General features: G+C 46.0%; 1 protein-coding gene across 1 annotated transcript in view; it reads right to left on the reverse strand.

The window, feature by feature from the left end:
* The window catches only part of PSMB2 (proteasome 20S subunit beta 2), a 192,166-nt gene that overhangs the window by 148,817 nt on the left and 25,081 nt on the right, over window positions 1–18,268 (reverse strand). Inside the window, exon 3 of the mRNA XM_078681151.1 lies at window positions 15,095–15,165. Within this exon, the coding sequence (XP_078537277.1) occupies window positions 15,095–15,165 (71 nt within the window). The remainder of the gene's footprint in view (window positions 1–15,094; window positions 15,166–18,268) is intronic.

Consider the following 18,268-nt stretch of genomic DNA (forward strand, 5'->3'; position numbering starts at 1 on the left):
ATGGACCTGAAAGGTCGAACTCGGAAGGCTTTGAGGCAGATGCTGCGGATGTGGACTGACCTTGCCGTTGTCCCCCGGCACCGCAACGGCGGTTACCACGTTCGCGGCCGCGTTGAGGCTGGTTCTGCGGCCTGTGGCTGGCAGGACATGTGGGGGTGGCCCTTTCCTTGGCCACGAAAGGGGGAAAAAAGCAGAAGTTTGCTGGCGCTGGCGCGACAGGCCCAAGGACTTGGCCGTAGCCCTGGAGTCCTTGAAACACTCAAGCGCACTGTCTGCTTTGTCGCCAGGCGTTGCAGCTAACCACCACCGTCGTGGAAATCGCCCTTCCCAGCGAGTCCGTGGTATCTAGTCCACACCTGATGGAATAACACGCCACATCCCGCCCCTCCGAAAGGGCTTGGGCGAGCCGTGCCCAGGCCATCTCCGGGCACTGGGGCAGCACGTCCGCAACCGTGTCCCATAACGGCCCAAAAGGCAAGCGGTGTTGATAAACCGCAACCCCAAACTCAATGAGGAGAACACTTTCTTCCCAAACTGATCAAACCTTTTGGATTTCCGATCCGGTCTGGATGCGGTCTGGGACGTAGAAGCCTGGATCACCAGGCTCTCGGGGGTGGGGTGCACAAACAGAAAGCTAAGATTGCCTGGAGCCGGGCGGTGGAGTAGGGCTACGTTCCGATCCACAAGGGGCACTGTGGAGGGCTTGTGCCAGGTGCCCAATAGAACGTCCGTGAGGGCCTCATTGAACGGCAGTAGAGGCTCGGAGGAGCTTACTAGCAGCTGAAGCACCTCAGTGAGGAGATTAGTCCTCACGGCCGCAGCAGGGAGCTCAAGAGCCAAGACCTTGGCTGCCCTGCGCAACACCACACCATAAGTGGCACCCTCCTCCGTAGCCACAGAGGGAGGAGAGATGAATCCAGTGTCGGGCGAAGTGTCCAGGCCACTGGCCTCCCCTAGCTCGTCTGCCCAGTCCTGGCTCAACTGGCACTGCTGTGCCAGAGGGTCCTCAGAACCCTCCCAGTCCTCCCCTTCATCAGTGTCCTGGTTCCGACGCCGGACCCGGACTGAATCTGGGGTAGACTTTATCCGAGGACGGTGCCGGGAGGGAAACCATGGGGGTCGGCGCCAGCGGAGGGGTCGTAAGGTCAACTGGCGTCGACCGGGATCCAGGCACGGATCCCCACAGGGGCCGGCAGCGTCGGGACCGAAGTCGACGACGGCGCTGGGGCCGAGGCGCCCGATGGCGCCGGAGCCACCGGCCCGCCTAGGCCCCAAGTTGGGTCTGCAGGGCCCGAATGAAGTGAGTCCTCATGGCAATGAGAAAATCACATATCTCCTCCAGCGTCGCTCGCAGGCCTGCGGCTCAGATGGAGCCGCGCGGGCGGTGTCACCCGAACCCTCAGCTGCGTCGCACGAGGGGAGTGTGAAGAGCGATGTCACCTCTTCGACTTCTTTTTGGAGTGCCTCGACTTACCAGAGGACTTGGAGCCCGACAAGTGCTGGCGATGACTCGACGAGTGACGACTGCGGCACTGCGACCGGTCCCTCGACCACCTCCTCGAGCGACGCGGAGCTGACTGCCGGATCTAGAGTAGCTTGCGGGACCGCTCCCGCCTAGCTTTCGAAGTCAAGGCACGACTTGTCGACGTGGTTGGCTTCGAGGCAGTAGAGACACCGATGGTGGGGGGTCGGTCACCGACATCAGGCGGTGACAGGCGTCGCACGGCTTGAAGCCAGGCATCCCTACGGCACCAGGAGTCGAAGTCGACTCGAAAAAGAGATCCAAAATAGATCAAAAAGTTTGTCAAAAAATGACTAGGAGTACTGCTCTTCCCGGATCTGCGCTAGCTGGTGCGGAAAAAAGAAGAACGTCTAAGTACTCTGACAACGTCATCCCGGCGATCACAACGCCGACGACGGACGCTGAGCCGCAGGCGACGCCTACCGACGTGCAAGGGTACTGATGACGAAAACTTTCCGGATCCAGCCTGACGCCTAAGGATATTCTAAGGTAAGGAATCTAACACTAACCTGTTTCTTTCGTATGCTACCTTTCTGCGAAATTTGGTTTAGTTCCGTTCAGCGGTTTGGGTTGCAAGCGTATGTAAAGAGTCTAGGGGAACTAACATGGCAAACACACTTTTTTTTTTTTTACCCTCCCTAACCCCCCCCCCCCCCCTCCCCCCCCCCCTTATTTGTCCTCAGCCACCGCTTGACAGAACACCCTGAAATTTCCATGCACAAGACACATCATGACACTTTCTGGGAAAATTTGGAAAAGATTCGTCAAATTACGCCAAAGATATGGGCCAGTCAAAAAACAATATTCCTATGGGAACATGGTCCGAACTATAACGACTTACTGGACTGGCAAGACCACCAGTAGGAAATATATACACACAAAAACAAAATGGTTATTTTGCTGTTAATTAAAACTATTTCAGCCAAAGAAATACACATTTAAAAGAGATTGACAAAAATCATGCTGCAGCCCAAAACAAGGCAAAAATATAACATAAGTCACGCAGCCATGAAGAGCAACATTATAACCATTTATAATTGAATTTTAACAGCACAGTCCATGAATCTCAATATGCAATCAGTTCATTGTGGATGTTCCCCTCTCAAACAACAGTACCATTTCTCTACAGTTCCTGATGAAGCAGTGCTGGTAAAGATTTTCTTAATCTCCCGCTAATCATGTCGGACAAAGGCATGGTCTATACATTAGTGTGTTGGTGTTATATCCACAAAGCAGACAGCTAATCTCCAAGCTGAAGTCCTTCCAACCAATGCTAAACTCCTGTAGTGTGACTGGGAGAAACGGATAGCATGTAAATTAGCACTTGAAGGTAAATTACATCAGCCCTCACGGTAAGAATCTAATGTTAATTCTAAAAGTTTTTTTCTTTTTGTTTCAAGATCTTCCTTAAAGGATACCACTTTGAAATGGGAAGCAGATATTGGTCAAAATTAATCAATGGATAGTGGCTCTACCAACATGGGACCCTATCATTATTGTTACAACAGCCAGAAGCAGCATGGCTACCCCCTTGTAACAAAGCGTTATGAACCAGAAGAATATGAGATTGAGAGAGCATCAGGGTAAGAAGATGATGAGATGAAGCTAAAGCATAATTATTCAAATGAAAAGGGGGGGGGTGCAAGCAAAAAGTTGATTCTCCACAGGAAAAGAGGAGGAAAGTGACAGTTATGTAGAGGAAAAAGTAAAAGAGTAGAGCTGAGCCTAATTGTCAGATGAAAGGGAGAACAAGTAAAAGGTAGAACAACTGAGTGTGAAAATGTCAGTTCGGAAAAAAAGAGAGAGGGGGAGGTTGAGGGAAAATGAGAGAAACATGTAGATGTTGACAGAGTACAATACTTTAGGATGCCTAAGGAGCAAAGAGTTCTACAAATACTACTGTTCAAAAGGCTTGGTACAGTTCAGCTTCTAAAAATTCACCTCTCTCAGTTCAAAGGCACTTCATTAAAAAACAGCTATTATTAGCATAAGAAGAAATATGGAAGAACTTCAAGAAAGTAATGTTGGAGAATTGCGAAGCTCTACATTTGGTGCAATCTTGATGACATGGTAAACCAGAATTCTAAAATGTCTTAAAGGAGCCCAGCCTTCCGAAAGGCCTCAACCATAGTCTGCTAATAATGCACCACCTTCCATAGGTAGTAAAAAAGACTAAGGCAGGGCTGAATCTTCAAGACAAGAAATACAATGCGAGCCTTTCAGGAGGAGTCTAGTAGGGAAAAAGATAAAAAGAACGGGTGCAAATACGAGGAAGCAAAGGAAAGTTAAGAGGACAACGATCCACCAAAAAAGAAAGCAAGAAAAAGGAAAAACGAAAAATTACTCCCAAAACTATATATGTGAATTCGATACTGACTTGTTACCTCCCGGTTACACCTATAGACCTATGTACACACAGATACATACGGCTAGTGCATAACCAGCTAAGCCCTCTTAGAGGCATAGCTCAAAAGTTAAACCACTACATATGATGACTAGCAGCCCGCCCCGACGTTGTCCGGGTATGAATTGCTGCCGGCCAGTAGTATATTGTTTTGTAGGATTTCGTTTTGATAGCATTTCTTATCTGTGACAGGCCTGTGAAACGCTCCGATTCACAGTGCACTGCTGATGCACTTAAGAGTGCGCGTTCAGTAGTGTGTGAACTCGAGTTTTCCTACTTTATTTTTCCTTGTAATATTATATAGCACGAACTCGACAACAATTACATTACAGAAGAACACATTAATGTGTGGTAGGCACGGGGCGATAAAGCGATTTGCCTGGAATAACAGGATGTTGAGCTGATGCCGAGATTCGAACGTAGCTCCCCAGCTCTAAAGTTCGCAATTCTAGAACTTGTGGCGGGAGGTGTGTCTAAAAGTGTATGTCGGTGCTGGCCATCAATGAGAGAGACCTGTGCATTTTTCAAATGGGTGGTGAAAAAATATGAGTATGTTGCTGGAGATGTGGGCCGCCATGCCACCAATGCACTTACCGGGGAGGGTAAACACCCATTATTCCGCAACTTTCTTTCCGCATACCAACACTCCACATACTTTCATTACGAAAGTACCATGACTCCGCAATGCCATTATAACGCATGGCATTACATTTTATATGCTTTTACCACGCATACATTTACCACGAAATTCGTTGTAAATGCATGAATGGTAAAAGCATGGTTTTTTTTAATGTTTGGATAAGGTAAGTATGGGTATAGGGGTATATGTTTTGGGGTACTGAGGTATATGTTTTGGAGTGTTTGGGTATTTTAAGGGTTCAGATATAGTTTTGGGTTATGGGGTACAGGGGTAGTTTTAGGGTTTAGGGATAGGTATGGGTTTTGGGGTACAGGGGTATTTTTAGGGTTCAGGGCTGGTTTTGGGGTATAGGGGTATTTTTAGGGTTCAGGGGTAGGTTTGGGTTTTGAGGTACAGGGATATTTTTAGGGTTCCGGGGTAGGTTTGGGTTTTGGGGTACAGGGGTATTTTAGGGTTCAGTGGTAGGTTTGGGTTTTGGGGTACAGGGTTATTTTTAGGGTTCAGGGCTAGGTTTGTGTTTTGGGTACAGGGGTATTTTTAGGGTTATGGGGTAGGTTTGGGTTTTGGGGTACAGGGGTATTTTATGGGTTCAGGGGTAGGTTTTGGGATACAGTGGTATTTTTAGGGTTCAGGGCTAGGTTTGGGTTTTGTGGGTACAGGGGTATTTTTAGGATTCAGGGCTAGGTTTGGGTTTTGAGGTACAGGGGTATTTTTAGGGTTCAGGGCTAGGTTTGGGTTTTGGGGTAAAGGGGTATTTTTAGGGATAGGTTTGGGTTTTGGGGTACAGGGTATATTTATAGGGTTAAGATGGGTTAGTGTTTAAGGGTGTTGGGATATTTTAAGGAGTAAGGGTGGGTTATGATTAGGGCTCCCGGTTTTATGGTATTTATTTTTTAACATTTCCGTCTGTATTTATCCATATTTATTTTTTTGACATTTTATCTGTATTTATCCACATTTATGTTTGTTGCAAGCAAAAAGAAATGCTGAAGCTAGTATTTTTCCACATTTATTTAAATAGACTGCATACCTACACTCAGTTGTTTTAGGTTTAGATACAGTTATATATACGCCAAATTAAGTAAACAATACAATTGGTAATTTAAAAAAAAGGCACTTGTGTAATTTTGGAGTTTCACTTTCATGATCATGCATGTCCAGACTAGGCATAAGTGCAGTCATGTTTTGTTCACACCCACTTGGGTTGTTAATGGCATTGTTCTGGATACTTCATTCACTGAAATGATTATGGCTAAGAATTTAGCAAGTTGGGCACGGCCGTCCCACAGCTGTTTCTGAATTTGGAGTCTATGGTAAGCACACTTTACATATTGGAAGCAAATGTCTTCCCTGACCTCTTGGAAAAGATGTGTGATTAGTGGTATTGATTCGATGTTGTTTGCGCAGCTGCCTGCAAAGTCACATTGTTACCCCTTCCTGAAATAAAAGCTCTAGAAAGTTCTTCTATCGGAATTCACGAGGAATTTTAAAAGTGCATTACCACTAAAAAGCATGCAAAATCATAAGTGTCTGTCATATTAAGTTGCTTAACTCCTAAGTACGTTATATGCAGAAAGCCATCCTTTGTCTTTTCCCCAGTATTGTCAAAGCCAGAAGGACTAGCTTTAATGTGCTAAATATCATTTGTATATGCAAGGCATGCAAACATGCCAATGCCTATTTTTGGTTGCTTCTGCCACACTTAAGTTCACAACTCCTCTGGTACTAAGATGGTGCAACAGATGTTGGGCTCCACCCCCCCCCCCCCCCCCCATAAATCTCTTCCCCCTCCCATAAACGAAAAAAAACAAAGGTTGCTGAGACTTCAGCCGATGTCCTGGGGTGTTTTCACACCTCTTTTTTTTTTTAAACCCGTCTTTGTGAAAGTGCGGCTGCTGCATATAGTCAAGTTTTTGGGTGAGCCTCAGTACAGAGTAGCTAGGCATGGGTGGGCTGAATTCCCTTGAATATTGTTACCTAGCTTGTAGTCTGTTTTCACTTTTGCATTGTGTTTGTTTGCGTTGTAGCTTTCAGTGCACCCTCTGCCCATCGTAGCCAGTTCGAGATTCCCTAAGGTTGGCAGAGATTACATTTTCTCCCCTGCTTGCTCAAGTACTGGAGAGCATTCGGCTATCTCGGTTTTTCACCAACTTACTGTGCAGGGGGGAAATGAGCAGCTAACGCGCTTCATTCTGTTTAGGGGTGGAAAGACACAGCACTCCAGGAAGCAATTGTTCATCCCTCTCCAGAGCGGCAGTCTGATGGCAGTGATTTCAGATTTCAATTGTCTCCAGATATCACTGGGCGATACCGAGGACCCAAGGAAGACTGGAGTGCTGCAATGGAAAGTCCCACCTCCCCCTTGGATATTACATTTGGCATGACTCATTCTGTTTTCATATTTCTTTCCTCAACTGAGTGTTATAGAGTAGCTTTGTAAAATCGCAAAAAACGTTGAGAATGTCCTTCAGGAACGTTTTGTGTTCGTAAATGTTTATTTTTCTCCTGAGCTGACAAATACTGTCAAAAAACGACTGGCTGGCTGTTGATGGCTCAAACAGGCCAAACAGTCAGGGCCGAAGTTTATCGAAGCCATCCTCAAAATATGCCCCTCGCCAAACTTCATGCACTTTTTTCGTTTCTGTAAATGTAAAATCTCACCAGCGCTTTCTACTTGTGTTAACCTGTTATAGAAGGACAGCTGGGATTCTCTAGTTTGAAAACCTATGTTCAAGTAGCCCAGATCCACACGTAACTAGAACAGAACCAAAATACTGGCAGTAAGAAATGGTTACCTATAGAACAAAGTTTCTGTGCAGGGAGGAAATGAGCAGCTAATGCGCTTCCTTCTGTTTGGGGGTGGAAAGACACCGCACTCCAGGCTGCGCCTGTTCATCCCTCTCCAGAGCGCCAGATTGATGGCAGTGATTTCAGATTTCACCTGCCCATTTCTTTTGGCAGTATTTTTCCGTTTCTATTTATAAATACAGAAAAAAGAAAACAAGTTTTCCGTCTGTATTTATGTGTAAAAATCTGTTTAAACGGAAAACCGGGTGCCTTAGTTATGATTATGGGGTGCAGGGGTATTTAAAGGGAGCAAGGTGGGATTAGCACACGATATAAGACATGGCATGAAGGGCGGAACGTACCACACGCCCCCAGCGTTTGTCATGCCCCCAGCACACGCCCACAGCAAAATGCAGACACACCCACAAGGGACTACTTTGCTGGCACGGTTATTTTACCTTTTAAATGTATATGGTGGGCGTCTGCATAGCCTATGTCGTCCTGCTGCAACTGCCCTTTCCAACGCTGTATTGGGGGTTGTGATTGGTGCTGTGGTTCCTGAGATTACCCGCCTTAAAGGTTTGGGCTCTCTCTTTATTATATTATTATAGATATAGATATAGATAGAAGAGCCGGCAGGCCATGTCAGTAGTACTTTCTGATATAGGCACTGCATGTCAAAAAATACACTGCCTTCTCACAGCTTCCCAACAGAGCCCCCTGCTACAGCAGCAAACGAACAACACAGTCACATCATCACACATCTTAAAGATGCAGTATGTCTCCAAACCACGTGATAAACAGTTCTTTCGATGCCAGATTTTGATAAGAGTACGTATATAGTCAGAAAAATAGAAAACGAAAAGGACTACAGCTCTTAGTTAATGAATGGCTTCAACCCATCCCAGCCAGGCGCTGGAGAAAATGGTTTGTCGGGTGGGACGTTGCAAGCCTGCCAAGCAAGCACTAACACTTGCAAAAAGTGGACAACTGCTATGCATCCGCTCAGCCCTGAGAATCCCTTGTATCTGCTACACGCACATTTTCTACATTTCATCTAAAGTTTTGAACAAGGTATAGAAAAACAAAATTGAAAGTATCCGTTTTGTCTGTGTGACAGTTTGATGCAGCTTTGAACATGTAAAGTGCCAACTTGGAATACAAGTACTTAAGTTCCACTGTTTAGTCAAAAAATTAAAATAAAAGACATTGGACAGGTGGCCAAACAATTATTATTTAGAAAATGCGTGTGATCAATGGACCATTGATAACATCCCCAAGGCACTCAATCCGGTGTTTTTCCTCCAAAAATTCAAATGAGAAATTGATATTTGGACATTCAAAATGTATTTATTTTCATACGTTGATTGTTTGTCAAATTAGTATGATTTACTAAATCAAGCCGAATATTTCATTCATATCGTTATAATTCATTTCTGACAAAACCATTCCTGGTCAGAGGTATATTTCTATTTCAAACGTTCGAAGACTTAGCTCCAATGCATTTCGGGCTATGGCCCTTCATCGGGGAGCATCTATGATAAAAAACAATGATAACGCTATTGTAATATTCATGTGTAACTCGGAAGTTGAACAACAATACAGTCACCTGAATCACACAAATATAAACCATTTAAAAATAAAACAATTTAACTTGACTATATGACGTACATTCATTAGCAGATATAAAATAAACGATATAACATATTCGCAGTTAAAGTCACCCTAAAGGACTGAAGGTAAATTCCTGGCCGCTAACAATGTTATGCCTGCGCGTTATAAAAACGATGCTACATGTTTAACTTACATATCTCCGTGTTTCATGGAATTCCAATGTCGCGGCTCGACCAAATTCAACCGGAAGTATTCCGGCGGTTGTAAAACTACAGCCGGGTTAGGCTGGGTGATATCCTAGTATTAGAAGAAGGACTGTGGTGTCCAGACACCTATGGAGCTAGAAGGCAGACTCCATGTGTGCGCACGGATCTGAAAACTATACTCAATAATGAAATGAATATGCTATAGTCAAATCTGATAGCCAAATTATACATGAATACGAAGCAAAAAAATAAAAATTAAAAATGAAATAAATATTACACATAATGAATTACATGCGTATGCAACAAGCAGAATTAGCGAACAGATAAGCACTAGGATAGTGCATTGTCTCATAAATAACAGGCAAATTCCACCCGTGATTCAGGTGACTGTATTGTTGTTCAACTTCCGAGTTACACATGAATATTACAATAGCGTTATCATTGTTTTTTATCATAGATGCTCCCCGATGAAGGGCCATAGCCCGAAATGCATTGGAGCTAAGTCTTCGAACGTTTGAAATAGAAATATACCTCTGACCAGGAATGGTTTTGTCAGAAATGAATTATAACGATATGAATGAAATATTCGGCTTGATTTAGTAAATCATACTAATTTGACAAACAATCAACGTATGAAAATAAATACATTTTGAATGTCCAAATATCAATTTCTCATTTGAATTTTTGGAGGAAAAACACCGGATTGAGTGCCTTGGGGATGTTATCAATGGTCCATTGATCACACGCATTTTCTAAGTTTAGTCATTTGCCCGAGGGTGATGGGTGAAGCCTAAGAGCACCTACAAAAGTTCTAACTTACTCAGAATATAAGTGTACATGCAGTGCGCAGCTCTTCAATCAATTATTCAAACAATTATTATGCCACACAGCAATTAGACACAAAAGTAGCATGGTATTAGCTATGGGAAGACGCCCTCCCCCGATAGAAAAGTGAAACACACAAGCCTGAAAATATTTCCAAATACTGGCGCTTTCTTCTCCTCTCTAATCTCCTTCAATTAGTTTCCCTTTGTCCCACTGTAGCGCAGCCATCAAAAACTCCGATGATAGTCAAAAAAGATTGTCGACCCCGAAGCCTAGCTACAAACAATGAGGAGAAAGCCAGAGATCAAATCCACTCTGGAACGGTTAGGGCATACCCAGTGAGATGGGTGACTTTGTGCTATTAATATGACAATTTCTGGAAAAATATGCAGAAGAGTCCACATAAATTAACCCCAGCGTTTAATCGAAATGGAGGAGGGGTATGTAACATCAGATCTGAAGAACAATCCAAGGACGAGCATGACGCTTAGGGTGAAACTCTGCAACCCAGCTTTCGTCAACATCTGACCTCATCTTTCATCTGTGCCGCACACAACAACTGTTCTGAATTGGACTGCAGCCCGATTCCCAGCGGTGCCAGGCCTCCGAGGAGCTACAAAAGAGGTTGCAGGACACCTGTTGTCAATCAGCGAAGTAATCGGCCTTTTAGCACCTCCGAGGGCGCAAAAAAAGGAGCATCAAAACTAGGGGCATGGCTCTCTTAACTTTCCACATTGAGGATTAGTCTAATGTGGAGCAGAAGGCGGAGGAAATCCCTATGCCTGGTGCTGGTTAAGGAGCTCTTTGGTGGGAGGAAGAAAGACTGGGGAAAAGCAGTCGGCGAGACATAGCAAGTACATTTCTGAAACACCCCAACCCTGTGACAAAGACATGTGGAGGCCCACTTTACACACCAATATATTAAAATGCATAAGAATTCTAAGCACTTTCTAAATGAAATGTGGCAAGAGAGAGAGAGGACCCCCAACTCCTGCAGACCAACTGATGCCCATGCTCCAGCTGGAGTGCGTACTTAAAGGCCGCAATCACAATTTTACCCTGGAAGTAACAGAAAAAAATTAATTTCGTAACTGAATCGGATGTGGGGTTTGAGTGTTTTGGATTTTAGCCTCACTCTCCCACAGCAGCAGCAGTATAGTGTAGCAACCCTTTGAAGGCTAATGACGGAGGATTCAGGATGTGCTCACCAAGCACAGGGTGACAAACCTGGGCTTGGCATCTAAAAAAGCAGCCAGACATGAGATGGAACTTCATTCCCAGTACCATAGAAAAGTGCCCCATCATAGAGGCTAAGAAGATGCATTTTTACCTGATAAGAACAAAAACATAGTAGAATCTGATAGTATGATCAGAAGGCAGCTGCCAAAACCAAGTAGCGAGTGAAAAAACGTAACACAGAGAGCCGACTCAATCATACAAGAAGTAGGAGCGCAAAATGTAAGCCACTGGGATCATTGTGCTACCTACAGTGATCACTATCCTACCAAAAACGCAGGAATTACATTTACCACTGACTGAGGAAATGCAATCCGAATTGGAAAGCAAAATCTATACCTATAAATATTGCTGTGCTACTCTGGGACTGGACAGTGAAATTGATCACCCGAAGATATCATTATCTAACTCAAGGGCAGAGAGTAACAATCGCTTACAAATCGAAACTGGTTAAACACCCGAGGTTTGGGACAGCAAAATCGGAAGCCAATAGAGACTGCAGCATTACCCAAGCATCGGGACAGCAAAATCCGTAGAAGAAAATAATTACATCAACCAAAGAGTGATCATTCACTAATCATGAGTAACCCAGAGATTGTTTTACCTTCCAAGGTCAAAACAGTGAATTCTGGAACAGGTAGAGACCACTGAACTACTCAAGATGTTGGACAGCAAAGTCTGTAGTTGAAACATCATCCCGCCAAGTGTGAGCCCAGTAACTCCTACAGATCTATGTTCCTGCTACCTAAGGACAGTGAAAGGAATAGCAAAATATACAACTCCGACTGTTTTTTTAGGTTTCGCCTATTATCATTCGCTTGCGAATGTAATAGGCGAAAATTCAAGGGCTCGATCGACTAGTGAAACCACTGCGGTTTCTTCACAGTGCATGTGAGGTCACGTGGCCACAAAAGCGGGTCACGTGACCACACAAGCACGCGCATCTCCCTAATCCGCAAACAGCATTCATTAAAAAACACAGAAACCCCCGCCCCCATCCGGCTTCCCTCCGCGCATCTGCCTGCCACACTTCTCCTCCCCTCCCCTCTCGCATTCCCGCCCCCCCCACCAGGCTCTCCCACCCCCATCCGGCTTCCCTCCACGCATGTCCTTTCACCATGCCTGCTTCTATCCCCACACTTCTCCCCTCGCTCGCATTCCCGCAACCCAAAATACCCTTTGTTTAATGGGGTCTGTGCCATACGATATTCTCACGTCCTTCGGGATGCAGTTAGAGGAACAGCTTTCACCCTCTACAAACTGCAGAACCCTAATACTGCGTGAATGTACCTACTTGGCTCATAAACTGAAAGCACACCCCCATACCCAGAGCAGGATTCTTCGAACGCACACGGATGCCGATGTTCGGTTTTGCGGTTTGGACTTAAAGTGTTCGTGTAGAGCAGACTTCTTTTCCGCAAACAGCATTCATTCAAAAAAACACAGAAACCCCGCCCCCATCCGGCTTCCCTCTGCGCATCTGCCTGCCACACTTCTCCTCCCCTCTCGCATTCCCGCCCCCCCACCAGGCTTTCCCGCCCCCATCCGGATTCCCTCCACGCATCTCCTTTCAACATGCCTGCTTCTATCCCCACATTTCTCCCCTCGCTCGCATTCCCGCAACCCAAAATACCCTTTGTTTAATGGGGTCTTTGCCATACGATATTCTCACGTCCTTCGGGATGCAGTTAGAGGAACAGCTTTCACCCTCTACAAACTGCAGAACCCTAATACTGCGTGAATGTACCTACTTGGCTCATAAACTGAAAGCACACCCCCATACCCAGAGCAGGATTCTTCGAACGCACACGGATGCCGATGTTCGGTTTGGAGTTAAAGTGTTCGTGTAGAGCAGACTTCTTTTCCTAAGTGTAACCAAATACATAACTTAATAGCCGTTGGAGATGGACACTGCCAGAATTACTAGAAGCATTCTCTTCTGCTAAATTGCTACTGAAATAAAGTAACGTGATGATGAAGGAAAGTTTGCTTTCATGGCAGAGAAAGCGAAACTGGAGGTTCAACTTAAGAGGTCAATTCTGCTAAAAACAAACGACGGGGCTGAAGGGGGTACAGTTTGATGAAGGGTGGCGTGGTACAACGTAAAGTAACCAGGCAGTAACTTCCATAATGCGGGTAAAATATTCACAGCTTTTCTAGTGGTTTATGTTCGAAATGTTGAAGATAAAACGCAAAGCTTTGGCTAAGTTTATCGGATCATGGCAGAGTGTGTTCTCTAGCTTCGGGGCGCTGTATCAGTAAAAGACTATGTCCGCCACTCAGAGAAGCAGAATTTGCAATCAGTTGCACTCACTGGGAGGACATGAGGTTCATAAAGTGCGTGCTTTCACACGCACCGCGAGAGCATGGCAATACAACGTACAATGAAGAACAAGCAGGGCGCACATATTTCAGTGATGGTAGCAAGGACGTGCGATTAAAACAAGCACTGGCGTTGCCAATAGGTTTCGCATTTGGAAAGTTGGAGCTATTGGCTTTGTAAATGACATTTTATATTTATATATGGTTATTGACAATGCCAATAACGATATATAAATATAAAATGTCATTTACAAAACCAATAGCTCCAACTTTCCAAATGCGAAACCTATTGGCAACGCCAGTGCTTGTTTCTTCCAGAGGCCTGGGCTCCTAAATCAGTCACTCATAGAAATTGCATTACTATCCAGTCACTGGGACAGCGAAATAAGTAGCAGAAAAATTCTTCCACAAACCGAGTGAGAAAGCTACCCAGTAGCAATCACCTAGCTATCCCATAACTGGGAAAGAAAAGTCTGTAAGCAGTACAAATTGCACTATCCAAGGACAGGGACTGCAAAATAGTTAACCCAGAGAAATTGCTGTACTACCCAGAAACAAGACAGTGATATGTAGAACTGACAGACGACTAACAAAGAGGGAGCATGTCAATCGGTAACCCTCAGCGAGTTCTCGAATAAGAGTCCATCGCCATATAAGTGATCAAAATCGCAAGAAGGCTGAATTCTCAATTAACAGATACAGTAGTCGGATTAGGAAAAATGGTGCAGTCAAAAAACCATTTACCTCGGGCTGCCAGCTAAAAGCCTCTTCTTTCTCAGTCGTTCACAGAGACACAAGGGTTTGCTCGACCTTTATGTATTCTGTTCATGTAAACCTTCCCTCAATACACAGATTGTGCTCTGCAAGTTTCATAATGTGTGCCGTCTCAATGGGGAACAGGGAATCCGCATTTTCTACCTGTATGGTTTTTTACATCATCGCATGCCTATTTTCTACTTTAAACTACCGAGTAATATTTAGTGTGTGCTGCAGAAAGCAACTGCACTAAGACAAACAGCTGCACTGGCAAATCAATATATGCCAAAAAGGGGATACGGAACATTTTTTTATTTTTCATTGCTATAAGCCACAACTAGGTACATCGCATGACTGAGATATTCCCTGAAAAAGTTGTCAGCCTAGCATGAAGGTCTCCTGGCGCATACAACGAAGACAGGTTAGTACTCTCCAACAAATCATTCAAATAGTTATATGAAAACCGGTTGCTCTGTTCACACAGGATATGGGTCAGCTTGAGATAGGTCTCCAAAAAGACAGAAGGGATTCAGGGGTACGGAGAATCCAAGCGTTAATTCACTGATGAGTTTCATGGATACTCGATTATTTCACGTGCCACACAAAGACAAGACAAACCAGAGCGACCCTTTTCGACAAAATGCTCCTGCCAAAAAGTTGGAAGATTTTTCCTACTAGCAGATACTACAGCACCAGTATGGAAGAAGATACAAAATGGTAAATGAATATATTCTTAAAGAAAATCCGTAGCCTAAATACTTCCTGTTTTTAGTGGTACTCACCCGACTGCGAAGGTAATCTGCCAGGTTCCTGCGTGTAAAATTTGCTGCTGCAGCAGGAGAAAGCTCATACCCTGGTGAAAAAGAACAAACAGTGACTCTGAAATTAGGCTGCTGGAAATATTGCAGTACGCAGAACCTAATGCAACAGTGGTGCACATGTAGTAGGAGACCCTGCACTGCTGTAGCCAAGCACACAGTTTCCCTCCACACCCCCCTGCAGTAACCACAGGTACACACCTCCTTCGCACATGCCAAGTTCCTTAACACAGAGATCCAAGAGTCAATAAAGTGCGAGTCAAATCTCGATTTTTACAATGGTATTTAGATAAAATGGAAAAGCAATCTCGTGCTTTAGCAAATAAGGCAAATGATTGATTTCAATTTTTCTCAGGGAAGAGAGCTTACTCCTCAAATTCACTCTGTGCGCAATCATTCATGTTAATGACATGAAATCCCACATCCTTGCTCACAAGTCAATTTTGCACATGCAATTTAATTTTCAGCAGCGCATGGTAAAGTCGTAAATTCACTGAAAAAGATAAATGATAAAGGAAAACAAAAAAGTTCTCAAATATCTGTGAGGAATATGGGTTTGCAAAAATAATTTGCCAGCTCACTGACTACCTCCAAGGAAACAACCTGCTCGACCCCTCCCAATCCAGCTTCCGACCCAACCACAGCACCAAGACCACCCTGATCGCAGCAACCGATGTCATAAGACGCCTCCTCGACCTTGGTGGAACTGTGGCCCTCATCTTCTTTGACCCATCAGCAAGCACCTTCAACACGGTCTCCCACCGCACCCTAGTCACCAGACTTAACCACATCAGCATGCAAGGCAATGCACTCAATTGGATCTCCACTTTCTGCTCCGGGCGAAACCAGAGGGTCAACCTACCGCCCTTCACCCTTGCACCCAAAGACATCATATGGGCGCCACCCAGGGATTCTCCCTCAGCCCCACCCTCTTCAACACCTACACGACGCCACTGGCAGACATCACCTGCACCCATGGACTAATCATCATCTCCTACACTGACGATACCCACTCATCCAAATCATCACAGAAGATGCAGACACCACAAGAGCCAACTTCCATACCACCTTGACCGACATGGCCACCTGGATGAAGACCAACTGCCTCAAACTCAAATCGGACCAGAGGTCATCATTTTCAGGAAGAAGCCCTCCCCGTGGTACAACACATGGTGGCCCGCCACACTCGCCCCCTCACCACCCCCACCGACCATACACACAACCTGGAATCATCCTGGACTCCCATTGGACCATGAAGCAACAGATTAAAACTGTCTCCTCCGCCTGCTTCCTCACCCTCTGTATGCTCTACAAGATCTTCCGATGGATCGCAGTCACCCATGCCCTCATCGCCAGCCGACTCAACTACGGCAAAGCACTCTACGCCGGAACCACCAAACAACTCCTGAGCTGCTTCCAGATCATCCAGACTCGTCCCAAGAAGATCAAATTTCACCCCTCACCTCAGATCTCCGCTGGCTACCTGTCCAGGAAAGATGCTCCTTCAAGCTCCTCATGCACGTCTACAAAGCCCTCCATAAGTCCGGACCCGCCTACATCAACAAATGCCTGATCTTCTACCAATCAACCAAAGAGCTCCATTCCTTCACCCTCGCCTTGGCCCACATCCCACGAATTCCACCGCAGCCAATGCGGAGGTCGCGCCTTCTACCTTGCCACAGAGTCCTAGAACAACCTCCCCCTCTGTATCTCTCCCTCTCTGAAGGACCCCCGCTGTGACAAGCCGCGCTGTACATGACCCACTGATTGATTGACTGAATGTTGCTAACATAAATAAGATAATCATAATGAATTTCCCTAAAGAGAGCAGGGGATGAAAAAATATTGTTTAAAAAAAAAAAATTATAACTGAGGAGACAAAAAGGACCGCACAGCAGGAAATGCTAGATCCTCTCTCCACTTGGGCCGGGATTGTAGCAGTGGTTCCTGAGAATCAGGCACCAATGGCCTATGCAAACAAGCATTGGCATTGCCAATAGGTCTCGCTTGTGGGACCTTATAAGTATTTAGTTTCGCAGCACAATATGATGAGTGGCGTTGCGTGGGCGAGTGGCGTTGCGTGGGCGAGTGGCGTTGCGTGGGCGAGTGGCGTTGCGTGGGCGAGTGGCGTTGCGTGGGCGAGTGGCGTTGCGTGGGCGAGTGGCGTTGCGTGGGCGAGTGGCGTTGCGTGGGCGAGTGGCGTTGCGTGGGCGAGTGGCGTTGCGTGGGCGAGTGGCGTTGCGTGGGCGAGTGGCGTTGCGTGGGCGAGTGGCGTTGCGTGGGCGAGTGGCGTTGCGTGGGCGAGTGGCGTTGCGTGGGCGAGTGGCGTTGCGTGGATGAGTGGGGTTGCGTGGATGAGTGGGGTTGCGTGGATGAGTGGGGTTGCGTGGGCGAGTGGCGTTGCGTGGATGAGTGGGGTTGCGTGGATGAGTGGGGTTGCGTGGATGAGTTGCGTGTGTGAGTAGGTTGCTGTGTGTGAATTGCTGGTTGGGGGAGTGGGGGGGTGGGCGAGTGGAGCGCGCGCTGGAGAGGGAGGGGGTGGGAGGACTAGGCAGCGGGAGAGAGGGAGAAAGGAGCGCGAGGGAGGCGTTTTTAGATACATGAAGCCAAAATTACAAGTGAGCATGTTACAAAAGCAAACGTTACGTTACATGAGACAATAGTGACAGTTGTGCAAGTATCAAGAGCAACAAAATACAAGAGGTAGCAAACGATATGCAATAGCATATCTGAGGGAACACGGCCTGGGGGAAGCTGGCTGGGGAGGGGGAGGAGAAATGAAAGGAAGGCTGTGTTTGTGGGGAGAGAGAGGGGAGGTGCTGGTGTGGGCGGGGGGAGGTGCTGGTGTGGGAGGAGTGCTGCTACGGCAAGGCTGTGTTTGCGGGGAGAGAGAGGGGAGGTGCTGGTGTGGGAGGGGGGAGTTGCTGGTGTGGGAGGAGTGCTGCTAGAGGAGGAGAAGCTCTGGCCGTGAATGCTTGTGCATGTTCACGTGAACTGCAAGAAAACGCCGGGCTGAAACCCCTTAGTTTGAAGAGGATTTTGCCGCCATGAATTCGATCCTATCCATTCCTGCGGAATGGGACAGGCTCGACCTAAAAAAACAAAACAATTGATGGATGGAATGCTGAACAATGAAAA

This window comes from Lissotriton helveticus, chromosome 3_1 (genome assembly GCF_964261635.1).
Source record: "Lissotriton helveticus chromosome 3_1, aLisHel1.1, whole genome shotgun sequence".
In the NCBI taxonomy this organism is placed as follows: domain Eukaryota; kingdom Metazoa; phylum Chordata; class Amphibia; order Caudata; family Salamandridae; genus Lissotriton; species Lissotriton helveticus.